The 27,533-nt window shown below is 36.6% G+C and overlaps 2 protein-coding genes across 4 annotated transcripts in view; both read right to left on the bottom strand.

Moving 5' to 3' along the window:
• LOC120133218 (homeobox-DDT domain protein RLT3-like) overlaps positions 1 to 8,144 on the bottom strand; it is a 41,700-nt gene extending 33,556 nt beyond the window's left edge. For 2 of the 3 annotated variants that reach the window (XM_039149848.1, XM_039149846.1), the window contains exons 1-10: positions 8,035 to 8,144; positions 7,518 to 7,658; positions 6,901 to 7,272; positions 6,277 to 6,338; positions 5,953 to 6,159; positions 5,701 to 5,772; positions 5,422 to 5,638; positions 5,189 to 5,289; positions 4,971 to 5,057; positions 4,732 to 4,863 (exon numbers count right to left, since the gene is read on the bottom strand). In XM_039149848.1, coding sequence (XP_039005779.1) covers positions 4,732 to 4,863; positions 4,971 to 5,057; positions 5,189 to 5,289; positions 5,422 to 5,638; positions 5,701 to 5,772; positions 5,953 to 6,159; positions 6,277 to 6,338; positions 6,901 to 7,272; positions 7,518 to 7,569 — 1,302 coding nt within the window. In that variant the 5' untranslated portion in view covers positions 7,570 to 7,658; positions 8,035 to 8,144. Of the gene's footprint in view, positions 1 to 4,731; positions 4,864 to 4,970; positions 5,058 to 5,188; positions 5,290 to 5,421; positions 5,639 to 5,700; positions 5,773 to 5,952; positions 6,160 to 6,276; positions 6,339 to 6,900; positions 7,273 to 7,517; positions 7,713 to 8,034 lie in introns of those variants that run through there. The other variant, XM_039149847.1, reaches the window with a different exon arrangement.
• A 934-nt stretch (positions 8,145 to 9,078) lies between these two features.
• Positions 9,079 to 16,353, bottom strand: LOC120133153 (auxilin-related protein 2-like). Its single transcript, XM_039149802.1, has 8 exons — positions 15,577 to 16,353; positions 12,237 to 13,893; positions 12,034 to 12,142; positions 11,837 to 11,937; positions 11,673 to 11,738; positions 11,067 to 11,156; positions 9,873 to 10,049; positions 9,079 to 9,659 (listed from the first exon to the last, which is right to left on the bottom strand). Exons 1-8 carry the CDS (start codon positions 16,179 to 16,181, stop codon positions 9,621 to 9,623), a joined length of 2,844 nt encoding a protein of 947 aa, XP_039005733.1. The 5' UTR covers positions 16,182 to 16,353; the 3' UTR covers positions 9,079 to 9,620.
• Between the last annotated feature and the right edge of the window lie 11,180 nt (positions 16,354 to 27,533).

Below are 27,533 nucleotides of genomic sequence, written 5' to 3'. Positions count from 1 at the left end.
ACTGTTCCGACCACCTCAGAACATCTGCATTGTCCTCAACCTCTTTCTGAACCGTTCGTTCCATATTACTGGCCTTCTATATGGACATCGACCCCAAATCAACACCATGTAATGGACAATGCAATGCAAAACAGAAAAGAAACAAGGCAAAAACAACAAAAGATCGGTTAGTAAACATGAAGCAATTAATTCAAGATATAAAAAAAAAAAAAAATCCTACCCACATATGCTGACTACCCCATCATGCTTTATCAGATCCTACCCAACATGATATCTACCCCAGGCTTTGTTATCCACAAAAAGAAATCCTAACTGCATGATATCTAATTCGCATGCTTGTTCAAAAAATAAACCTAACCGCATGATATCTAGTTCGCATGCATTTATTCGAAAAAACGAAAATAAATGACTCAACAAAGCTTTTCCTTGTGTACCCTCCTCACGGGATTCTTAAGGTTCGGGTTTGGTTCAACCTAAGTTCAGGCTCTACGTTCACTATATGCTGGGTTAGGTTCTAAAGCAATAGGTTCTCGAATTGTCCTTGTCGGTGCCCCCTTGGGCTGCCGAACCCTCAATCCTGGCCCATCACAGGCTTTAGGAGATCGAGTTCAATTTCGAGGGAACACACCTCCTTATGTCCATGCGGAGGTGATTACCATCACGAGAACCATAAGGCGTGAGCTCCAGGAGCGATCCACTATCCTATGCGGAGGTGAAAACCACACGAGGACATAGTCTCTCACTCCTACTTAAATAGGACAGAGCGGGATTTTAGCTCATGTTATGATAATGCAACTGTGCAGTGTGTGAGGAAAAGCGAAAGAAAAAACACTCAATAAAAACACTCAAAATCAATTCCTAAAACAAACAATTATTCTGAAACCATTAGCAAACAGATTAGTACAACTATTTAATTGTTAATTGAAAAAAATCAAAATATAAACAAAACTTATTAAAAACCAAACAAGGGATCAAAAATCAAATTAAAACGAATTTGTAATTTTCAATTGCAAAGACAATTAATTAATCGACTATCGGCTTAACTCTCTAAAAAAAAGTCTCCAGTAGAGTCGCCAAGCTGTCGAAAAGGTTTTTTTCTTACAAGGTGAAAAAAGGTGAGATTTTGAAAACCACATTAATTCTTAATTGTCTCTTTTCATTTTAAAAACATATGCGATTTAAAAGACCTCTCGTTTCAAAAAATTTGAATTTCCTTTACGATCGACAAATAAGGTTCGAAGAGTCGCCACCAATCTTTGATTAGGGTGTGATTGGACACCCAAAAATGTTGTCATTTTAAATAAAAATTAATTTTAATTAAAACAACAAATTGAGGTCTGCGTCACCAAAATCCGAGTTCGGGAGTCGGTTACGTGTGGGGAAGGATTAGCACCCCCACAACGCCCTAAATCGGTACCTAGTCGATTAATTAACGTCTTTGAAATGAACTTTACAAATTCAAATTTATTTTGATTTTTGATTCCATAAAATAAAAATGTAAATTTAAAACATTCAAAAGCACTCAAAATAATTAAATTAAAATTACCAAGTCGTTTTAGAAAGATAAAGAATGTTCGATTATTTACAAATATCGAGACCAGATCTTAAAGATATAACAACCTTTTCTCGATATATTTAAATAAACGAACATTTCTTTTTCTCTCGTTCCCAAATTTTAGGTGACGAATCAATTTTTTGGTTTCACTTTCGGGATACACTTTTATTTTAAAATCACTAAAAGCGGACCTCAAATCAGTTATGACTGCCCACTTAAAACAATTTTAAATTAAAAGTATATTACCCTTAATCCAATTATGTCATATGGTCGAGTTATGCACGTGAGGGTATCATACAAAAATTAATATATACATAAAATGATTATCTAATTAATGAACAACCTATGTGTACATGCATACATATCATCATCATTCAGCCATATGAAGCATACATCGAAACGAACCTTAATTAACTATACATACATAGGCATAAAAAAAAACTTAAGCGAATTAAAACGTAAAGAAAACTAATTTAAGGTTGAAACCTAAATAACGTAACAACATACAATTGTAAAAATGATAAAAAATTTAAAAGAACTTAAAGTCATGTGACCAAATTAAAATGGGAATGTAAATATGATACTAAAGTAACAAACTGTACAAACATTGAGTTATGATACAAAAATAATAACATTCCAGGCACAAAGGTTATAATTTGTCCTTTAACAAACAGGGGATTAAAACGTAAAAATAACTAAATAGGAGGAGCGTGAGCAAAATATACCGAAATAATAAACAGGGAAACTAAACTGGAAAATAATAATATTTGGACAAAAGGAACCCCGAACTTAAAAACAGCCCCACAAGTGACTAAATTGAAAATAAGCATTAGACCTATAATGACCAAAAGATAATTTTACCCGAAAATTTCAGTGACTACACACTAGTTTAACCAAACGCCTAATGTAACACCTAATTAAAACCTAAACTTAACCTAAGCTACTCAGCCGTTCACTCTACTCTCTTCACCCTCCTCTTCTTCTCCGATCAAGAGCCCTAAAGGCTTCCACTTGCGCCACCATGAACACCGATTGGCCACCGCGATGGCTAAAGAGACCAAACAACACCTTAATCAACATAAAACGCCTTGTTCTACTCTCCTAACCTTTCTCTTCTCTGTTTCAACCAAAGAATGAAACCAAGGCTAACATGCAAGAACTTCTACCCCTAAAAAGGATCGACTGTTCAATTTCCTAGCCCCAACAACAAGACCCTGTTAGCGAGATTACTAACAAAAGGTAAACTACTCTCATCTTTTCCTATATTTTGGTTCAAATCAAAGAGATGGTTGCAAAGAAAAAAAACGTTGCAATTCTTTTTGTTCTGAAAATGATGAGAATATTACATGGGTTGTCTCTTTTTCCATTTTATTCCGGTTTCGAAATAAAGAAAATATAGTTGTTTGAAATGCAAAAGAAAGAAAACATTTTGAGAAGTTTTTGTTGTGTATCTCTTTGCTATGAATTTTCCAGGGGGAAAAAAGATGGAGGAGAAGCCTTCCTTGCTTTCTATTTTTTTCAATCCCTGGCGCCCTTACAACACTCTCGACCAACACTGATGTGCGATGAAACTACTACCAGTCGAACTTTTCCTAAAACAAATTTCAATCTAGACCCGAAGCATAACAGGTAAATCGAGAGTAACTTAATATTTCTATTTGCTTCGAATAAAAACGATAAATATGCATGCTCAATATTTATAAAGCATAAAGAAGATAACCTGCTTGTATTGATTCTACTGCTTTTCAGAAGAGTAAACCGAATCCTTTGTTACACCAATTGATCTTTGAATGTGGCCAAGAAATATCTTACACACTGTTTTTGTTCCTGCTCTACCGCGTAAAAAAATAAAATAAAAATGAAAAATGGTCACTCGTCCCTCTCGTAATGGTAATGAATTATCGATCTCCCCCCAGTTCTTTTTCCGTTCCTCTCCCTATAATCTGTGATTATTTTTTCTCTGTAATTTTTTTGATGGCTGATAATTCCCCCTCCTTTTTCTTTCTGCGTGTTTTTTATCTCCTTATTTCCGTTAATTCTTGTTGTCTTCTGATGTTTGATAGTTTTCCCCTCTTTATTTTTGCTAATGATGAGTGGTTATCCCATATGGATATCCCCACGTCCCTTATTTGTTGCATGTATCTCCAAACGGTTGCACGGTTATGGGGCTTGTCTGGCATCTGTTGGATGGAAAGGAACTGCTGAGGCTTTTGGTGTTGTCTCCACCCTTGAGTCTGCACTTGCTGGGTTAATTGTGCCTTGGGCTCTGACCAAATGGGTTTGCTCTGATTCGGGCCCCTGTTCTGATTTAGTCTCGGACAGAAACGAGCATCTACAAATAGTATTGCTAGTTTGGGAATCAGGACTCACCCTCTGATCTAGGGTACTGCTTTTTCGGTTTTGAGTAGGTTTCTGCTGTAGTTTTGGTTTGCTTTGGGTTTTGAGCGCTGTATGTTTTTTATTGTTTGATGGGGGTGTGGTCCTGGTTGTTTCCTATGTATTTTATGTTGTTGAATAAAATCCTAAGGCTCTCTTTTCCTCCTTCCAATGATTAAGGAGCTTTCTCCAAGCTCCATTAATTACGAAGGGGGGTTTTTAACAAGGCCTTCAATTCTTATAAAAAAAAAGAATATCAGGCCCAGCCAAGTCACTGAATGCATGTCAATCTAACATATTATGTTTTGCAACTTGACCGATATGCTTAATAAACAGATAAATAAAAACAGTGTTGTCAACTCGGAGAAAAGGTTAGCTTATCTTCAACTCAATCAGTCAATTTTGATTGATGCCCCAAATTCATATTTAAGTGAATATAACTCGAGCAACAACAACAAAAAATCTTATAAAATGAATCTCATCTAACAAGCACTTCCTTTTCAAGGGATCTATTTTCTAGTCAAATAACTACTGAATCCAGACTTATTTTTTGATCCATCACTTTGAAACTCTTTTCAAAAGGAATATAAATAACTTCTGTGTCAATGGGAAGAAATCTAAAAATAATATCCAATGCTTTCCCAATTATACAGATTGTCTAAGTAATATGGCGCATTATTAAAACAAATCAGAGGAGAATATCCCACACAAGAACAACCATTGCAAGCAAACAGACACATGCAAGCATCCAATTGGACATTTAAAATACCCAAAAAAGCATCTGCATGATCATTACTCACCGATTGAAGAAGAGAAAGAAACTTGCAAGACAAGCTAAAATGAGGCAAAACTGCACCACTCAACTCCGCTTGGACATCAGATAAAAGAAGCTTGAGAAGGGAAACGTGAATTTTACCAAGTAACATGGAATCCTGAGATACACACACGCATATGTTTAGAGTGATAAAAAAATAAGAGAATAAATATAAGCCAAGTTAAGAACTTCAAAGTATATGGTACAATATAGATGAGAGATAACCTTATCATGAAATGCTTGAGCAAACTCATCAAGTGTAAATGAGCATATGTCAAGGGTTACTGAATAGGTATACAAGAAATGGAAAACCTGAAAAAAGAAATGCAAACAATCGTTAAGAAACACAGTTTAGAAAAATAAAGGAATGGGACTCATAACATGCTGCAATATTATTGAATGAAGAACAACATTAACGAACTATAGGCTTAACAGGCACGCACCTTAAACAGTTTTTTGACAGTTTTGGGAGATGAATTCCATGGTTGCATACTGAATGGTAGCTTCATCTTAACCGAACTTGGTGGAAACTTGGCCAGCAAATCTGGGAAACCATAAACAGATTCTTTACAGAACTAAAAAACACCTTATATATGCACATCATATAAATGCTACAAATAAGATGTAAAAAAATTACTCAAGTATTCTTCGAATCATATACTAAAAACCAGTGAACCTTTGCAAAGGGAGCAACCAAGCAATCCACTTCTACCAAGATGATCCGCACATGATAAAGGATTTGGTCCAGCTTGTAACTCCCTCAACTCTAATTCTTCGTCATCAGCTAGCATTGCAAGTTGATCAAGACATTCATTAGATACAGTTCCATCCAAAGCAAGTTCACATTTTTCTTTGCGCGGTTGCATCTGATTGACATTTTTGTTAGATTGCACCTGGAACAAAACAGGCAAGTGAACATTAATACTGCAGTTATAGAAAATGTGATAGAAATTACCGTATATGCCTCTCTCCTCTTAATGGAAGTCCTCTTCTTTTCCTGTAACTTCTTTTCCAAGCTTCTCTGTTTCTGAAATTGCAAGCTGAAGTAAGCAAATTTTCAACACAAGACCACAGGAAATGATCACTCAAAAGCATAACCACTGGGTTTTCAGGGAATAATGAAAAAATAAAAATAAAAGGCTTCATAAGAAGATTAAAAGAAAGAAGTCAACATAAAATCATGTGACTCAAATAATTGATAGCTAACCATTTGAGATACTAAAGGCTGCCGCCTTTTGTTCCGAGGTGGTTGCCTTCGCACTGCGGAACTAGTTTGAGGAGCACCAATTTCTCTATTAGAAAAATCAACACCAGTAGGAATATATCCACCCTCAGGGTTCACAACCCTCCAAGCTGTCATCAAACCTTTTCCAATACCATGTTTCTTCATCGGGGCTTTCTCATTACAGTTGTTCTGATGATTCATGCCGATAAACTCAAAAATTTTAAATACAAGAAGCAAAAGTAAAACAAATAAGAAAACGGAAGAACTAGGAACTGGATATGAACATCTTGAAAACATTCTCCATACCTTTCTCCTTTTGGCTGCTCCTCTTTCACACTCTTGATCAGCGAGATGAGACTCTTTAGAGCCTAAATATAGTAATTATGAGTAAGTTCAAAAATACATCAAAATACAGTGTGAAAACCAAGAATACTAGAAAAGCAAAAATCAAATTATAACAAGCTACGTTATTCCAACCCTTAGTGTTAGGTCGAGTACCCTTGTCAGACACCTATCCAACATGTTATTGAAGTAAACATGTGTATGGAATCTTTACCTTCTAAATAGAACACTTAAAAATTATTAAATCATACCAATGTTGAATAAAAAACCCATATGCCTGACACTTGCTCTCAGATTCTTGCTCTCAGATCTTAAGCTATATAGATCAAGCTAAAAAAAAAGAAACAATAAGAAAATAAATAAATTTATAAAATTCACTAGTTATCTTATCAAAATGGCAACCTTGAAAAATCTCAATGGATGAGAACCGGAAAAGGAACGAGGTTTCCAGCATAATTTTGATTCTCAGCAAAACCACAAAATTAAGGAATGGCAGCCAATGTTGTTGTTTTAGGGAAATAACGTTAATTGTTAAATAGAATCGAACAACCACCAAGGCTACAAGGCTACAATCTTCTAGTACAGTACCTTTGCAGTGGAAAAAGGCCTGGGAAGGAAGAGACTCGAATTCCACACCGAGCGGAGGACCATCCTTGCGAAATACCTTCTTTAGAATGAACTGAGCAGGCAACAAATCCTGAGGAAGAAGCAATTTCTTCTTTTTCTTGCCAAAGCCATTTACTATGACTAAAGAAGTGCTTTTATGATTCTCACTAGGAGCAAAAATCCCGGTGACATTCCCTTTTGTAGAAGCAGAGGGCTTTTTCATAGAACGAATAGGTAATATAGTTCCTTTATGCCTTTTCCTTTTATTGATAAACCACTGCTGAACCTGTTTCAGAGTTAGTCCTAAATTCAAAGCATAGTCTCCCATCTCCTCCTGGGTAAGAAATATTTTGTCTGTTTCACATGATTAAAAGAAGTAAGAATATGTAATCATAAACACGTACCAGTCACCAGAAGCCATTGATGAAAATTTAAATTAAATCTAAGTCAGACTTTAGAAGAAGGTTTTTAGCTTAAATTTGAATATAGTGTAAGAAACAAAACTTAAGATGTAGATTGGAAACCTAAAGTAAACAATAACCCGAAGAATATCATTTTTAATCTTTAATGCTACAAGAGAAATATGCAGAGCCAAACACCCTTATATAAGTCCTCAAGTTCTGCAAGTTGAAGCTGCGTTTTCCTCTTCATTTCCAACCACGTTCACCCTGCCTTCGAACTGATTTATCTAACTTAATTCAAATTCCAAAAAGCTGAAAACTCGAGCCTAAGTAAACATACTGCGAAATCCAAAAAAAAGAAGAAGAATCACTCGATAACAGAATAAAGTAACACCCAAAGAAGACCAATAAATAAGAGTAGAAAAAGGTTTAAAGGATTCCCAAGTACTATTATCATCACAAAAAACCATGTAATAAAAGATTTTCGATGTCACCATCGTCTGAAAAATGAAGAAAAATAAAGAAACAGCCATCTCCCTGGAAACAAATTAGCTTCCAAATTCTGGGTTCAGTGCAGAGAAACTCTCTGGGTCCTCTCAAAGAACCGAGGATAGAAGAAAAAACAGTTAAGTGCAAAAGCCCAAGTGGGTTATCCAGTAGGATTATAGATAACAAACACAAAATTAGAAGAATAGAAGAAGGAGAGAACACTTACATTGAAGGAAGGAAATGCGATATCGATAAATTGAAGAAGAAGCAAGAGAGTGGGAAGGTTGGGATTGAGAGCTGAGAGAGTGGTAGAGATTTTAGGAGATGGCAGTAGGGCTTTGGGTTTTATCAGGTTTTATTCTTTCCAGATAGATAATTTGCTTATATATTTATGGGGTGGTTTATTAGTTTTTACGCTTTCATTAAAAAAAAAAAAATCTTCTCGCTTGCTCCAACTCTCTGTGGCTCCTTCGCTTGTTAAGTCCCAACGCTGAGCTACCACCAACAGCCCAGGCCTCTTAGGCCCATGCCAAACTCCACTTCCATGGCCTTCGAATTATATTAAGATCGTCTTTTTTTTCCTGTCAAGATGTGACCTCGATGGTTTCTTCGAGTTTTGGGATTCAAACACAACCTTTGCAAATATGTTAGTATTTATTTTTAAATGATTGAAAATCTTTCAAACATATATTATATTATAATTATTTTATATTAATAAAAAATTATGCATTAATTTGATATAAATCAATGCTCTAATTTTATAATTCTGTTAAATTATAATTAAAATACAGAAATGAAAATTTCTTCTCTTTTCTCTCGAGGAATGATGTGAGTATCTCATAAAAACACCTTTTACAATATATAAAAACTTGATTGTTCCCCCATCACAGTAGTTCCTTTCCTTGGATTCTTTAAATGGTATATGATGCAAGTTGAAATATGAATTCGTTGCTTCATAGCTCGGGATCTTTAGCTTAAAATGACTATTTGAATATGAATCTGCATTTGTCGCGCTTCCGTTTCATCTGAATGGTTGTTTCCCCCACGCAATAGTGGAATTATTATAAAGGAACACAACTGAGGCCCCAAAGGTAACGACTCCGAGATAAATACACAAGCATTTCAATCCCACAGAAATAAAAATGACGAAAAGAAAAACTAGGGAAAGGCTTAAACCCCCCACAAATCATGGCACTAATCCTCTACACCAAGACAAATCTTGCCAAATATATAAAAACAAAAGGCTAGGCAGATATAAAATAACAGTAGGTGGCACGGAAGAAACAAATGATATTTATATGAATTACCCACCTCGGAGTACCCATCTCTCAACAATCAATACATATTTCCTACTATTCTTCTGATATCAAAAGAACACTATTTTCCACAGAAAAGTAGGGGAAATGGGGGGAACAAAAAACACAAACAAAACAAACATTAAAAATGAATTAACAAAAATATCCCCTCGACAACACAACTGCCCAATTCGGTGAATTATATAATCTACACTTAACCTGGAGATTCCATATTTTTGCATGCGAAGTACCTGGATGAAGATTTAATGTACAGCAACCTGAAGAAAAGAAGAGTTTTATGTACTTCACCCTTCCATACGGTACACCTTACAAGCCTTTGAAGCAGGCTTCGTATGCCATTCTTTAATAGTTGACTTAATGAATCATCAAACCGAAGCAGGCAGGCAGCAGCATCTGAGAGAATTATAGCAGCTTGGCAGTCGTGTATTCACTCAAACTCAATGCCTACTTTGCCAAATGACAAATTTCTTTAGCTACAAAGTCGGCGATTTGAAACTCAGAAAAGCTCCTCCGAATTGAACTTGTTCCATGCTTCCTATTTACCATAGAGATACGATTTACCATGAGAACGAAAACAAGATGGAAAGAAATGCAGCAGCAACACGACATTAATATGCTAATGTACAAATGCCATGATTTCCCATCTCAAAAATGTGACAAATAAAAAAAAGCGATCAGTACAAACAGGCTCTAATAGTAAAATAGGACATCAACCATAAAGTTCTTCAGGCAAAATTTTTTGAAGTACCTTGAGCAAGTCAAAGACCTTCTCTGCAACATATTTCTGCTGAAGATTGGCGCCTTTTTGCTGGACTTTATCAGGATGGATGCAAAGAGTCGCCTTTCTGTAAGCCTTTTTAACTGCGGCAGCTGTTATTAAATCTGTCAAAGAAACAGGCTGCCAGCCACATTCAGGCCAAAGAACCTAATCATCAAAGGACAGGAACAGGAGATAGATTAGTTAAAACAGTAACGATATCACATTTTCATGAATTAAAGACATGCAAGCAAAAAAAACTGATGAATAGAAACTACTATGAAATTTTCAAGAGACCTTCCAAAATCACACGGCAGTGCTTACATCACGGCAAATTTAATAATTGGAACATAATTAAACCTTCAGATGAATGGTGGAAAAGGCAAAGAAGTACAAGACAATAAAGCTTATTCTCAAGCAGTTCAACTACTAGAAACACTACACTTTTCCTCAAAATAAGTATTTGCATGTCCAGGCAATTGTGAATGTCAAATTGTGATGCGAGTGTTAGCAAGACATGCAGAAAAAGAGAATTTTGCAAAGGATCCCAAGCATTCTACAAAGTTCTGCATCAGATGCTTACAACAAGATTGACATCCACCCACGCCAAATTTTTCTTAAATGGGTTCCACAGAGTTTAATGCTCAATAAAGAAGTGCATGCCTGGCACAAGAATAGTTCCTTGAGTAGAACAACAAAACTGCCAGAGTAAGATCAAGATGGTAAGCATCATGAAGGGAAGACACTACGAAGACGTACTCCCATGCTTCAGTACCTTAATTCTAAAAGTCACTGCTAAATCAAACAGTAAACATTACAAGTATTGGAGCCAGACACCTGAAATTGTCAGCTCAATTTCATTTTCAGTTTTGGGTTCCACTTAAGAGCAGCCATGTACGGTGTATCCATTTAACATAACAGCGGAGAAGAATATTAAAAAGTTAGGCAGGTACGTAAAAACATAGCTCATAATTTGCCTTAAAGTCATCTACCGCATATAAAAAATTTCTATAAAAAAGGTTAAATATCAGACCGGTGGTATTTAGGCAATAAAATGAGAACAGACAACCAGCACAATATATACTAGGAAATAAACACAAGGAATAAAATAAAGTATGCTCCTACATAAAATACTGTGCAAGAGAGCACAAACAAGATGAATGGTAGTAATAAGTAATAACATACATATTGCAGTGTTGACAGCAGAGCACGCAAATTTCCCTCTTTCCCAGCAGACCATCTCTTGATCTCAACGTCTAGTGTTTCAGCAATCCTCTGAAACAACACCATAATCAATATAAGATGGACAGTAAATACTACAATAAACTTGGTAGACGTATGCATACACAAGTAGAAATCCATTCATTTGCACATTAACATATATTCTAATGCAGCATAATGTGTGACTATACATTCAATGACTTAAGCCAACTGAATCCAGATTAACATATAATTTGGGTGCAAAACTTGATGATACTTGAGTCACAAAATTGAGACAGTTTTGAACAGGTTTTAAACAATTAATAATACCATTGTTAGAAGTCTCAACAAATTATATAATAGAATTATATATAAATTTAATCTGTAAATCAAAGCCACCAATTTCCTTTATACACATTAGCATTAGTATAAAAATTGAGTAAACAATCCCAGAGTCAATTTTACAAGTTAACTTATGCATTGTGTATATGATAAGGAGGCTAGGGCTAAAGCGAGAGTCCTTTATTGTAAGATGATGATGAAAGAGAATAGAATAAACAATAATAACAAAAAAATTATGCATCCACTTACGAGTCTCTCAGCTTGTTCCCTTTGCACTTGAAGGTCACGCTGATTTTTCTCCGCCAATGCTTTGACCTGGATTTGCAAACTCAGTAGTAAGCCAAGACTAGCAAGCAGTACAGAATTGGACAGGAAGAAAGAGATAAATGAAATATGCAATGTGGAACATATACCGTACGCTCCTGAGTTCTTTGGTGGCGTTCCAACCTGGCTCTTCTCCTTTCTTCAGTTTCCCCATTGACCTCTTGGAATTCTCCAGATGAAGATGCAGCAGCTTTAGCATCAAAGTAGCTTAGTCAGTTACAACTATGGAGAACAAACATGATATTAAAAAATACAAAAAATCATTATATCTCTATTATGCAAGCACCTCCAAAAATAGAACTGAGATCATCAACAACGTTTGCAGTTGAAGAAGCTTTCCTCATGCTAGATGCTACTTCAGGCCCTCCCTTGCTTTGTCCATCAAACAGGGGATCCTGCATGAGCAACAACTCAAGTTAGAAACCAGACAAGCTGACACTACAGCATGAGTCGGAAGATGAATACAGCATTGCAGCTTAAGATTCTCACCGATGAGTTAGCTCCTGGCCTTGGTGCACTGCTGGGTCGAGAACCCATAAAGAATGATTCGAGATCATCATCATTCTTTTGCTGGTTTGCCCTTGCAGTAGCAGCTGCTCTTTCTCGAGCCTCAGCAGCAGCTCTTTCAGCTTTACTCCTTGCTTCAGCTTCAGCTTTTGCTGCTGCATCCCTTGACCGTGCTTCCCTCTCTCTTGTTTCTGCAGCAGCTCTTTCTGCTCTTTCTCTAGCCTCAGCTGCTGCCCTTTCACGGGCTTCAGTTTGTGCTCTCTGTACAGCAGCTCTTTCTGCACGTTGTCGAGCTTCAGTTGATGCCTTTTCAACAGCTGCCCTTTCAGCTCTAGTACGAGCTTCAGCTGCTGCTCTTTCACGTGCTTCTCTAGTAGCCCGTTCAACAGCTTGTCTGCCCCTTTCCTTTTCCCTCTCCATCTGCCTAACACGTTCCCTCTCTTTCTCGAGCCTTCTTTGTGTTCTCTCCTCCTCTTCCTTTTCCCTCTCCAGTTCACGTCTCCTTTGCTCTCTCTCTTCTTCCTCTATTTCCCTTTGTTGCCTCTCACGCTCCAACCTCTCTTGCTTTTCTATAACTTCTCTATCCAAAGCATCTTGCGTAGCTCTCTCATCTTTATCCATTTGACCAGCTTCTTTATTTCTAGCATTCCCTCTCTCCCTCATTTCCTTAGCATGCCTAAATTTAGCCTCTGCTCTATCCATTGCCTCTTTCATGGCAGCAGCAGAAGCAGCAGCAACAGAACTGGTCTCAAAATCATCACCTGGAAAAACTTCAGCCTGTTCGAAGTTATTCTGGGCCTTACCCATTGCAAAATCTTCAAGTTCATCAATTTGAGATGTAACATTGCTGCTTGCTGCAGTATAAGCTGACTGAGAGCTGTGTGAGTACTGAGAGGAATTTGGGAAAGAAGAAAAATCATTAACCTTCTTTTTAGCATTTGTGGAAGAAGATGAGCCTGGCATTGGCTTTGAAGCTCGTGGTGGCCTTGGAGGCGGTGGTCTTGAAGGGGGAGGAGCACTAGTAGGTTGTGTAAAGAGGGGAATCTCTGATACAGTCAGCCACACATCATCAAATGTGTCGAAGTTCTCAGATCTTGGAGTTGTATTTACCTGGGAACTAGTATCATTAGAACCAACATTCGAGTATGCAGGAGGACTAGTAGCTCGACCACCAGAACTATTAAAATTAGTTGACATACTGGGCATGTCAAACACAGGTTGATGAGATGCTGGAAAATCTCCCATAGAAGGCATCCTCTTTTTTGTGTAGTGCTCAAACTCTTCATCATTTGGTTCTTTACTAGCTGAAGTTTGTGGTCCACTTGAAGTTCTTAAAGGGCTCATATCCTTCCCCCTCTTATTAACCTCAGATGAAACAAAAGGTACAGATTTTCCAATACCATCAAGAGGATCTAAATCATCAAACACACCCCCACTACCAGATGAACTCTCCACTCTTGACTTCCCAGATCCGTTAAGTTTACTTATTACTTCAGAGGGGTCTGTAAACAACCCAGAGGATGAATGTGCAGGGTCTGATGTTGATCCTAAGACAACAAAAGGGTCCTCCATCAAATTGGACCCAGTCTTACTTGAATTTGAGACTGGGTTCTGGGACTGACCAGCCTCTGAATTTGACCTGTCCAAAGAATGGAGCATGATATCAGCAAACATTTGCATGTTAAAGCCAACTATTATAAGAACATGAAATTAAAAAGACGGAATTGAACAAATATGGAACTGATTAGAAAAATACATTATATCAAAATTTGAACAAAGTGTTCAGAGTCCAAATATATCCCCTTTTGTTTACCCTTCTTCGCACTTAATCCAGCATTAATGTGCACTAAGAGTTTCAGGTTAATCAAAATCACAATTGAATGACAATACGTTTTTATATCTTTGTCTTCGGTTATTTATCCCTTCTAGGTCTGGCTACAGATTAAAATTTACAAGTAAAAACACCATGAAAGACAATATTATTTACTGTAGTAAATAGGAAAAGATGTGTACATGTTTCTAACTAACATTTCAAAAAAATTAAAAAAAAGAAAAGAAGAGGATGTTATCATAATCATAAATCATAAGAAAATCTCAAAATTTCTAGCAGTACATTTTGGCCTAACTCATTTACAGCATCATTTTCTATCTTTCTTTTTTTTCTTTGCCAGTTTTACAAAAACATTAAAAAAACCAACAGAACATCACCTAACCAATGAATTTAATCTAGGAATTTTTCCACTTTAAAATAGAAAGAAACAGAGGATGGTGTATTTCTCAACCAACAAAAGAGATTTGCATAGCCAGTAGACCAGATAAAGATTAATAGAGCTACATCTGCATTTATGTGATGTACGTCTTAAGAAAGTCATATTCATGGATCTACGAACCTGCTGTGACACACACATCACGTAAGTATGAACACAACTATTTTGGTACCACTACGCATAAAAACTGAGTCATCTGAAGAAGCTATGGATTGATGACTTTTATATTAATCACCAACATTGAGACTCAATAAATACAAAATGAACATAAACCCCCACACATGAATTGGGGGAATGCATATTTATCATTTGGCAACTAATACACAGCAAAAAAAGGTATAACTTTAAGCTGCAAAAACACGGCCTTAGGTAGCTCTCCTGATCCTAGATATAGGTTGCTATGGTGGTTGCTACCCCAGATGAGATGCTCCCTCAAATATGCAACTGAACTGAAGTAAATATATTCCCAAGGTGAGAAAAAATCCACATTATTTGTTTCATATCAATCGGATTTGCAGTGTAACAACAATTTAGAACCACACAACATTTAGATGAGATAATTCAGTGTTGATCAACTCAAGCAAAGTGTTGCTTCCGTGGAACAAAACTTTTAAGGGAAAAGCTAAAACGCCGTGCAGTTGAGAAACCAGACAAATAACAGCCATCAATTGATAAATAAATCTAGAATCTCCAACTCGTCTAAGTGAAAATTGTCTTCTTTAGTCATTTTATCCAAAATCAAAAATAAGCACTTAGCTTAACCAACTCCATACATAAAACCGATAATTAAATATGTTCATTTCATTAATATACTGCCCAATATATAATAACCGCAACAAAATCTTGGAACCTCCGACTAGATTGAACATTTAAGCATCTGTGCGCCTATACCTTTTGATATGAAAAAACAGAACAAACACCTAGACTGTAGTGTCATTTTTTTTATATATAATAGATTGTGGTGTCAGCAAAAGAACAAACGTACAACAATACAGCAAAAAATCAGTATGATGTTCAGTGGTTTCAAAATGGAAGTCATTATATGCCGGAAATACCTCACGGGTGCAGGAGAGCTACTCCGGCCAAAACCAGGAAGCAAATCATCAAATAAAGGCGCCTCTTTCTCAGCTTTCACTCTCTCGCTATTAACCTTCGTCTCCGTCTCTTTCCTCCCTAGATTCCCAAGCAGGTCATCCAACGGCGAGCTGCTCGCCGACTTATGCTTGGGAGGAGGTGGAGATACCGGGACCGAAAATACGTCATCAAACTTAGCAGCCGATGTCGTGGAAGAGCTCTTGATCCCAGGCAATCCATCGAAAAGATCGTCATCGTAAACAGGCTTATCGTAAACCGGCGCCTTTGTCTCCTTAAACAAGGAGTCATAATCGAACGACGAGTTCTGCACGGTTGAGGCTCGAGATTCGGATGAGTACTTGGGGGGTCCTCCGTAGACATCATTGAACGAGAGTCCGTCGCGATCCTGATCGTCGAAAATTGGATTGGATGACGATTTAGTGTTTGTGGATGAAGATCGGGTATAATCGGATCGGTACCCGTAATTCGGACCGGAAGAAGAGTTCCAAGGAGGCGCCATAGGGGCTGATTTACCTTGGGGTTTGATCCCAAAATCTTTCGCAAATAAATCTGGAAAATCATCCATTTCGGATTCTTGGATCAGACCGGCTGTTTATTTCCAATTTCGTCGCAGATTTGCCGAACCGATTTCGCCGCCCCTAAAAATTCCCGAGAAAGATTAGATCTGAGGAGACAAAAAAGGAAGAAGAAAAAAAGTAACAAGAGGAGGTTAAGGAGTCAATTCTCAAATTATTTTGAGCAAAAAATTGAAGAAATACGGGAAATTACGTTTTGGCTACTTTTAGCTTTTTTATTTTTTCGCTCTTTCCTTCTCTTCGTCTTCCCACTGTCCCAGACCGGTTTTGCAATTTTTCCTTTTAGTTTTGGTGATTTTTAGCCATAGAAGCCTTGAAAGTGTTAGTATTTCTATATGAACCCATAATGTTTTAAATATTCTTGATCTAACCCCTTTAACATTAGCAAATCTTAAAACAATCTTGGACCTGAAATCCAACATTTTTAAAATCACTGAAATGATAATTTGATTAAAAGCCTTAGGTAATTATTGATAATTTTATAATTAGTGGATGCATCTCAACCAAGCAGAGTATAATAGTGTTGGTGATGTCAATTATGAAATTATCAAGAATGTATTGACAAACATGAGACCTAAACTTGAGCAGGTTGGTGTGATCTCAAATTAACGGTAAAGAAGACGAGCAAAGGCCTTGAACTTGCTAGGATTGTTAGGGTTGTTCATTGGGTTTGCTATATAATGCATGTATCAAACTTAAAATTTTGTAGGGTTTTCCTTTTAGTTTTACGTAGACTTAGGTTTATTGGAAGAGTGGAAATAAATTATTGAGATTTAAACTTTAAAATTTTGAATAACAGATAAAATTCCTAAACTTATTCGGATTAAGTACAAGTGAATGGGTTTAATTTTCGGTTTGTGTTCTAATGGACCAAAAACTTCACTCAACTCAACGCATTATCATTCTTGGTGTTTTTCTCGATATATCACCTTTTTCATTTAATTTTTCCTGTCAGGCACCCTTCAGACTATTTTTCCCGATCTAACACCCTTTGTAGTAAGGTGTGCCCCTACAGCGCGCTTTATGTTAATCTGATGCCACGTGTATAAACCGCGGCCCCTGGGGTGCGCCTTACGCTACGTAGGGTAATAGCGCGGGGCAAGGGTCGCGTCTTACCTTTAATTCAATTATATATAGCTCGGGGAAGGGGTCGCGCCTTAGCTTTAACTGATACAATTATATACCGCGCATTGTATAATTATATCAACTTTTCTCGGCTATAAATGCCCTTCTCCCCCGGTAAACTCTTCACATCTCCCCTCTCAACTTATAAATTAAAACAATTCCCTCAACGAGTTAATAATTCCGACAATCTTCTCATATTTGATTTAGAAGTTCGTGCGATTTTTCGTTAAAAAGTAATTTTGTTATAATTTTTTATTATACTTATTATTTATTATGATTATTTGAAAAAATATTATACTAACTGTTTTCAATTAATTTTTGTGTTTGTAAAATTGGAAAGCGGAAGTATACGTCGAAATAGTTTTGCGATGCAGGTAATAAAATAAAATTATATTATTTAAATTATTTACATTTATGTGTAAAATATTTATTGTATTATATTTTCGTTCATATATTATTCATTTAATCAGGTTTGTTTCAGTTTTTTTCCAGATATAATATTGTCGCACTTTTAAACTCAAAGAATGACGTGACTTTCAGCTATTGTTTATTATGATGGTGAAATTCGAGAAGATGAAATTGGCGTTATTTTCGTATCAAATGAGCGTGTTAAAATATAATTTAAGAGAAACATAACTCTTGAGGAGCTGATAACGAAGATTTCGAGGAAGGCTCATGTTGGAAGTAGTAGAAGAATGTCGTCGTTGCAGTACAGATTTCCAACATCATTGTTGCCATTAACTTATACAGCATTCGAACTTTCGAACAATGATGATGTTGAAGCGATGGTTGAATCTCAAAGTAATTATTCAGACGCCGATATTGAGATGTATGCAAATTTTGTTCAAGTGTGTGCTGCTCGAGGTCAATCATTAAGCTCCCACTATGGGCTGGCTGAACAAGTTGATCAAGTTGACAGTCCGACGATAGTAATGTGTAATGATTTTAATGCCATAATGGGGAGACATTCATCCGAAACTCCTTACGATATGTACCGAGGTGGATCAACGAACAATCCGTATGGCAACATCGCGTGTAGTTCAAGGGGAAGACATTCATCTATAAATCCCTTTGACCTTAATATGGAGATGCCATCGACGCAACAAATATGTGCACTATTCATTTGACACGATGACTTCAAGCTCCAGGGGGAGACATTCGACTGCGAGCTTTTTCGATCTCAATATCGATATGCCTTCCAGTTTAAGGGGAAAACGTGCAAGTAGTAGGTTCTTTGACCTAAATGTAGATAGCATGGAGGAACTATCATCTCCACCAGAAGAACCGCTTCGTGAGCCTGGTGTGGATGGTGCTGAGACTGGACTATTCATTCACCCAGAATCACCGCAATTCAACTCCGATGATGATGATGTAGATGAAGTTCCAGGAAATGTGGCACAAACTGACCCTCCTGCACACATGTATGAAGTTAATTATGGTGCAATGTACGGGCCAGAATTTGCGGATATGCCTCATCTCGGTGACTATGGATATTACTCATCAATAAATAATGGTGAGTTATCTTTAGGCATGGAGTTTTCAAGCAAAGAAGAAGCGATGATGGCTATCAAAAATTACAATATCCGTAATTTTGTTCAGTCCAGAGTCGACCACTCCACGACAAAAAAATATGTATGCTATTGTGCCCGACGCAAAAACAGATGCAATTGGATGGTTCGCGTATCGAAGAGGAAGAGGAAAAACAACAAATGGGAACTAACAGTATACAACGGTCTTCACATATGTTGTGCTGGAGGGGTCAACCAAGATCATCCCAACTTGGACTCTGAAGTGATATGCCAAACCATCATGCCCATGGTAAAAGCAAGCTCTCATATAGCTGTTGCAGTGTTGATTTCAGCTATACAATCATAGTATGGGTACACTGTCTCCTATAAAAAAGCTTGGTTAGCAAAACAAAATGTCATTGTCAAACTTCATGGCAAATGGGTGCATCTTACAATGAACTTCCATGTTGGTTTAGGCTGGTGCGGACGTTGAATCCTAGGGTAATTATGGACTTCGAAACCTCGTATGCATACTATAATGATCGAGTTCTACGCTATCGATGCCAATTCTACAGGGTTTTTTGGACTTACCCACAGTGCGTTAATGCTGTCAAATACTGCAAGCCTGTGGTCCAGATCGATGGGACTTTCTTGTATGGAAAATGCAAGCAAGTTTTATTATTAGCAACTATCCAAGATGACAATCGAAATATTCTTCTAGTTGCTTTTGCTCTTGTCGAATGAGAAGATACAGATTCATGAGCTTTTTTCCTCCGAAACTTACGTACACATGTTATCACGAGGGGAAAAATATGTGTCATTTCAGATCGCGGAGCTAGGATCAAAGCAGTAATGGAGTCTTTGAGTCTAATGTGGAAACTACCCTTTGTCCAACATAGGTATTGTCTCCGACACATTATTGTGAACTACCATGGAAGGTACAAAAAGAATGATGAGCGTCAATTAATTGTGTGCATGGTTAAGTGAACTGATGTAGTTTGTTTTCTTTCGATCATTTTATTTTTTGCAAAGAAAGCAAGTTAGTAAGTTATACATTTTTTGATCAGGTTACGAATTACTTTCTCGAACGTTTGAATCAATGCTTCAGGATTTACGGGCGAAGAACGAGGAAGAATACGCTTACATCAGCCTCATCGAAAAAGAAATATGGACGAACCCACATGATGGTGGATATTGATATGGACACATGACGATCAACTTGACTGAGGCAATCAATTCAACCTTAAAGGGTGCACGTCACTTACTTGTAGCGGCTTTGGTAAAAACTACATATTTTTGTTTGGGGGTGCTTTTTGCAAAGCTCGGGGGACAAGCTCAAACATGGGTGTAAGGCGGTCATGTCTATCACCCTAGATTAGTTGCATATCTACAGAAAAAAAATTGATGCATCAAATGGAATGTCTATATTTGACTTCTCTAGAAGGCATGAAATGTTTCGTGTCACAAAGTTAACGCGACATCTTCAAAGGATTGAAGTTGTGTCTTTAAGAGTAATTCTACGGGACAGAACGTGCGACTGCTGGTTTTTTCAAGCTTTGAAGTATTCATGCTCTCATGTGATAGCAGCTTGCTCGTATACGCGTCAAGACTATAACTGTTTTGTGGATCCCGTATACCTACTATCTAAAGTTTATAAGGTATACGAATTTGAGTTTCCCCTCATAGGTAATGAAAAAGACCCTTATGAGGTTTAGGATTGGCTTTGATTGTACCAAATCCGAGTTTATTGAGGGAGCATGGTCATCCAAAATCCAATTGAATTCATTGCGATATGGATATTCGAGAAAGATCTAGACAAGACAGAAGATGTAGGCATTGTAGAAACCCAGAACACGCTAGAAAAACATATCCACTTCTGTTGTCATCAAGTAACAATTGATGAGGACATGATGTAGTTGTTTATCAAATAATAATTCTTGTACTTTAATTTGCATTTACTTAAAGTTAATGTCATTCCATAACCGCTGATGAACAGTAAAAAATGATACAAGAAAACTAGATTGAACGTTGGCGTTATATGTGATTATAATAAAAGATATAACAAATTGAAGAAAGTTTGAGAACACAATTATTAAATTTTATAAAACTAATAACAATTTGGTATTTGAACATAATTTTAAATACAACAAACTTACAAAAAGTATTAAATGGTAAATGATAACCAAATAACAATAACTGATATTAAATGGTAATAAACAAAATTAACCAAATTACTGTAACAAAATAAATTAAAATAAATCCAACCACATTAAAAAAAAGTAAGTATTAAATGATAAATAATTAAAAAATTACATTAAAAAGGTTCAATAAACAACTAAATACAAATATAAAAAAACAAAATCTATCGATGCATGAGACGCAAATGTGTTCCACAGGGCGGTGGTTGTCGGTCTCGAGGAGGATTTATTCGTATCAGTGGTTATGACTCATCGCTGTCATCATCATTACCATCAACGTCGTCGTCGTCGTCGTGAGCAGCTACATTAGGTTGATGAGGAGCTGATGACGATGAAACACCTTCATAGAATAAGGACCCTGGAGGTGTATGACTGACTATCCCACCAGCATGCGAAAACTGGGAAAACTCATAAGACCCAGACATCGCTGAGTGTGAAAACTGTACATGAGGTATTTGTACTGCAAGCATGGGTGATGAGGCTGAACCCGCCAAAATGTGGGTATATGAACCCTAAGTCAGATCTGCAAACATAGACCCATAATATCCTCCAGGATAGGTCATAAAACTCTATGACGGTGGTGGCGGTGGGGTCATAAAACTAGGTGACAGTGGCAGCGGCAGTATCGGGTAAGGGAACGGCGATGGCGGCATCACATATGGTTGCGGAATATAAGTCGCTGTAGACGGTGGCTGCTATGAAGGTCATGGTACAGCTGAGGATGAACCAGAAGCTCCTGCTCTCCGTCCACTAGTCGGGGGATGATGGTGTTGTGTCGGTGAACGTCTCTGTTGACGTCGCTGAAAGGTCCTCCCTCGTGCATCCTTGGAAAGCATAAACGGTTTCCCATTACTGTTGAACCACTCGTAATAACCGTCAGCAACCATCAAGAAGTCAGTAAAAATGGGATCTCTACGGGGAAGGCGCCGATGTCGATCCTCCCACAGCACGACCCACTCGTGATGCCTCACCAGCCAATCTGTATTGGTCTTGTCGCGTCTATCTGTGCTATGCAACTCGTCCATATTGCGAGGTGCTTCCGGAATTGGTTGAAAATAACTAAATTACCAGATCACGCGATCAGTGGAGCGCCGCTCAACGATCGCATAACAGATCAAAGGGACCATCACCATCCAAACATCTAATGGGCCCCTCAACTCAGGTGGGATCACCATCCTCACATCATCATTATAATATGACACTCATTCAAACTAAAACAAATATATATATAATTTTTATCAAAATAATAATCTAATTATACAACTATAATCTAAAATCGATTTTTAAACATTAAAAGGCATACCTGTGTGCCAGCCTTCTGATCGATTAACACCCTCATTTTTTTCTAAATCATCAGGTAGCTCCTGATGATTTTTCCTATCAGTAGACCACCTATTCATGGAAAAAAATTATTATACACTCTATAAAATGATTAATATACGAAATCAGTTTTATAATTACCTCAATAGTAGTGGAAATACGAATGAGTTCTTAACAATGTGACATAAAAAGGACAATCGATACAACGCTCAAGACTGCAACAGCAGGAGACATCCGCCGATAGCATTTTTCTGTAGTCAATCGTGCGACACATCTCCCTATACAGGAAGCCAAAATTGTCGAGCCTCAACTGAGTGATCCAGCTAGATGAAAGTCGCTAAGATGTCGCAACCACATACAGTGAACTTGGTTGCGCGATTTGTCCGGCATCAGCAACCCTCCTATCAGCTGCAGTATACATGCCCGTGCATACATTTTAACTTCATCATCAGAGGCATCCTCGCTCAACTCCCGAAAATTGGCATCTAACCAATTTAAGTGTATCCGACAACCGTTAAAACTTTCTGGGACACGTCCTAGATAGTCCCGACACAAAGCAGTCCATGAACTGTGTGCCATCCCGATATCACATCTCCATCCACCGGAAGACCCAGGTGCATAGAAACATCCTCAAGTGTAATCGTGCACTCTCCGCATGAAAGATGGAATATGTGGGTCTCCGGCCTCCACCGCTCCACTAAGATAGCAATAAGGTCTGGTATTATCTTACAGTGACCCTCATATCTACCTATGTGACCGAATCCAGCCTCTACTAAATACGGCATGACACGACCAAGTATCATTAACTTAAAGTTCCTAATAAAAGGATCTATTATACGATATCTCTCCTAAAATATAAATAATTCCAAAAATTAATTTTTAAACTAATATTAGCTTACCTTATTCCCATATGTAATGGGGTGAGGGGGAGGTAAGGTAGTAGGCTGCCCCCAATGCCAGGTTGAGAGCAATTTCCGTGGAAGACCTCCGGCAGTTAGAATTATGAATTGCCCACCGTGGAACACGATCCCACAACCACAAGGTTAAGAGCCTTGCGCTCTACCAACTGAGCTGGACATGCAATTCAATTTTTAAACTAATAATCATGCATTAAATAAATAAATAAATTATTACTGATAATTTAAATTAAATTAAAATGTTAAATGTTACCGTATCAGGAAAATGTCGAGATATATGATTTCCATCCAAGTGAAGCAGACCGCCTTCTATTTTATATCTGCAAAAAATAATAATTAAATACAATATTAAATAATTTAAATACTTAAATAAATTAAATAAATTAAATACAAAATATTAAATATAATAAAATATACCTTAAACAGAGAATATAGTATTTGAGAGAGTTTGAGAGAAGTTGAGAGGATTTGGTATGATGAAAGTGATTGAGGATGAGGGTATTTATAGGGAGGGAGGGAGTGTGAAAGGTCGGGGTAGGTATGTAATTAAACCTAAGGCGCGTCGTAGGGGGCGCGCCTTTCTGACGCGTGTCAGATTTGCAGGTAAGGCGCGACCCCTGCCCCGTGCCTTACACACGTGTATCACAGTCAGCATAAGGCGTGCTTCAAGGTGCGCGCCTTACCCCATGTGGCGCCAGATCAATGTAAAGCGCGCTGTAGGGGACGCGCCTTATTGCAAAGGGTGTTAGATCAAGAAAAATAGTCTGAAGAGTATCTGACAAGGAAAATTAAATGAAAAATGAGATATATCGGAAAAAACGACATCATTCTTAGTTATTTTTAAAAAATAAAATTATATAAAAATAATAATTTAAGAGATAACTTTAAAAATAATTTAACGTGTTGAAGGAAATGATTGTTTTATGCACCAAATCCAGGCATTTAGAACTAACTAGGTGTAGAGCCGCCGGGGGATACAGAATTTTTAATGTTTGATATATTTTTAATTTGTATAAACTGTGCAAACGGACCATTTTATTTTTGATCTGACCTAGTTTAATCATTAGTTTAAGAAATAAGGATATATGATCTCTTACATTATTATTAATAATTCAATATTAATCTCTCAATTGTTAATTTTCTTTAATCTTTTAATAAAAGTATTATGTGATAATTAAAATATTTAAAAAAATCTATATTCTTCTTCTTCCTCCTTATCTCCCTCTTCTTCTTCAAACTAACAATCTGTTAATTTCAGTTACTTTATCAATTCATAACTCAAAATGAACCATAAAATCTCATGCTACTTCAACTTCGATCACTTTGAGCGCTGACATTAGTGAAAAACCTAGTCTGCTTATACAATAAATACGACCGTCATTTGTTTTTTTTGGATAAGTAAGTTTTATTATCCAAGAAAGCAGAAACCTGCTACAAAACAATCCAATGAAATGAACAAAATAAGGGGAACCTATACACCAAAATCAAGCTATACCCCATTGATTACAAAGAAATAAATTAGTGTTATCTAATCTATTGATAGATCTATTACTTAGATAAAGACCTATAGTATGCTTAATAGATTGAACTATATCATCCTCTGATCTGCTAATGCCTCTGAAAGTCCTACGATTCCTTTCTTCCCAAATGGTGTAAATGAATGCACACCACGACAGTTTAAGAATGACAATAATTAAAGATTTTCCCTTCCATGTCGCTATCGTCCAAATCATAAGACTAGACCAAGAGAATGGTGGTTTATTGATGCCTAACAGCAGAAGAATGGAATTCCAGATTGAAGAAGAAACTTTGCATTCAGCAAAAAGATGGTTTCTAGTCTCACTACCTTCAGAGCAAAAAGATGCACATGTCATTAGTGATTAAGCCGAACCTGAGCAGCCTTTTTTTGGTGGGGAGACGATCCAGAATAGCCATCCATGAGATGAGGCTGTGTTTTGGTATGTGAAGGGGAAACCAAGTAATTTTCTGCCAATGAACCCTGCTTTCTTTCCTACGAACCTGCTCCCAAATATTCTTAGAACTAGTAACTCCTGTAATTAGAAGAGTATAAGCGATACGACCGTCATTTAGCCTCTTCTCTTTGTGCTTAGTTTTTAACGTAAAGTTTTTCATGAACTGAAGGCGACGTCGTTTTACCGACGATGAAGGAGAAGGCGGAGGATGATTTAAGAAGATGAATATGTCTTTTCCAATATTGTTACTCCATAGGAACTTCAAACTCTAAACCTTCAAAGCTTGGAGAATCTTGTCAAGTTACTCTCAGCTCGTCATTCTGTAAGGGTTTTTTTTTCCAAAAAACGTTCAACGTCAACCCATTTCTTCTTTAGTTTCCACCGCCCATTCCCATCAACACCCTTTCCGCTAATTGGTACTGACTCGACATTGAAAACATCTTCATGTTCGCCACGTGTAAGAGCTAAAATTGCCAAGAAATAAAGGTGCCTAATGAATAGCCTTTGCTAATCCAGTAACATCCTACTCCATTGATAATAAAACTCCATCCACATCACCCACCATTTCCATGCTTTTATAACGACAACTTCCTCCCTATATTCCCCTTATATATATATATACACACACACACAAAACAAAAGGGAAAAAGCTGACTGTCATTGTCCTACGATACATGCAACCCTAACAACAGTTTCCTTCTAGTGTTGATGAGAGTGGGCGTTAGATAAGGATGCGACGATGACGAACCTTGACTTCGAAGAAGTAGATATTTTCCCCTGGAGCCCCAAGTGAAGCAAAGCAACGACTTGGCTTAGAGTGAGAATAATTGAGATAGCTCCAACATGATATGAGCGACCATGATATCTTCTTCATCAATGACAGTGATAATGTCGCATCTCTGTTCTATTGTTTTCACTAACAAAACAAAGATAAAGAAAATTAGCAATGGAAGAGAACAGGAAAAGAAGGCCTGCGATCCAAAAGAAAAAAATAAAGAGCATTGAAAACATAGCGAGAGGAAGACAAAGAGATTCAGAAATTTGGAGGAAGGGAGAATAATATAGAAGTATTGGCTGAGGGATGAAAAGCGGCGTTAAGTTTAGTCTCTTTAGAGTTTATGGATTTTGGTTGTGGATGATGAATTTGTGAACTACAATTTTTTTACTCACCGTTGAAGAAGAAGAAGAAGCACATGTATTTTTTTAAAAAAAGAAAATAACTGTCACATAATACTTTCGTTAAAAAGTTAGCGGGAGTTAATGGCTGGGGGACTAAAATTGAACGAATAAATAATGTTGGAGCCATAATCAAATGGATCGATAACGTTAGGGACCATATTCGAACGAATTGATAACGTTAGGTACTATAATCGAACGAATTGATAATGTTAGAAACCGTGTACTCTTAATTTTTAAACTGATGATCAAAGTCGGCCAAACCAGTAACAGATGAGACTATTCACATAATTTACGCTTTTAATTTAGTTGAATTAAGAACTTAAGTTATTATTTAATAGATTTATAGTAATATCCAGTGATTTAAGCTAACTCAAAAACTTTATTTTTCCTTTGTTTGCACAAAAATAAAAAAAATAAAAGGGTAAATTTCACTCAAGGTCACTTAATTATATGTTTAGTGAAACATAAGCTACTTTTTTAAAAACTTACAAATAAATCATTCAGTTAAACAACAGTCATTATATCGTTAAAATTTATATAATTTGATCTTATATAAATATACTTTTAGTTCTAAAATTTATGTATTCTATCAATTTTTTATAACTTAGAATAATTAAATAAATTTAACATTGCAGTTTAAAAATTACGCCAATTTAGTCTTTTTTTTCGAAATTATTAAAGTAGATGAACCTATTGGATTGCTGCATTATGTCGCGAAGTAAAAAAAAAGTAATTGCTAAATTAGTATTATACTAGAAAAGTAATATGAAAGTGATATAACATATATGGGAGAAAAATAAATAATTTAAGAAAAGTTCAAAAATTAAAATGATGTAATTTTTAAATATGAAGGATTAAATTTATTAAATTTTTTTAAATTATAATATATTGATAAACTATATAAGTTTTAAGGACTGAAACTATTATCATATCAACTCAAGTCACTATTCTATCTCAATTTTAATTTGTAACGTTTAAAAAGAATGTGCCCGTTTATTATCACACTCATGATTGAGTGACCTTGGATGTAGTTTACCCGAAATAAAAAAATAACTAAACGAAGACCAAGCAAAGCACCTAAAAAAAACATAAAGGTTGTGAGTGGCCCAACAAATCTAGATA

The sequence above is a fragment of the Hibiscus syriacus genome, unplaced genomic scaffold, assembly GCF_006381635.1.
Source record: "Hibiscus syriacus cultivar Baekdansim isolate YM2019G1 unplaced genomic scaffold, ASM638163v2 tig00110577_pilon, whole genome shotgun sequence".
In the NCBI taxonomy this organism is placed as follows: domain Eukaryota; kingdom Viridiplantae; phylum Streptophyta; class Magnoliopsida; order Malvales; family Malvaceae; genus Hibiscus; species Hibiscus syriacus.
Note: the sequence above shows the minus strand (reverse complement) of the source record. Positions and strands in the feature narration are given on the sequence as shown.

What these genes read in the sequence shown, in the direction of transcription:
- LOC120133153 (XM_039149802.1), bottom strand. Translation starts at nt 16,181, where the DNA reads ATGGATGATTTTCCAGATTTATTTGCGAAAGATTTTGGGATCAAACCC. An exon ending in GGCCAGGAGCTAACTCATCG is followed by an intron (nt 12,143 to 12,236) that starts GTGAGAATCTTA and finishes TTGCTCATGCAG; the next exon opens with GATCCCCTGTTTGATGGACA. An exon ending in TCTCAGTTCTATTTTTGGAG is followed by an intron (nt 11,938 to 12,033) that starts GTGCTTGCATAA and finishes TTGATGCTAAAG; the next exon opens with CTGCTGCATCTTCATCTGGA.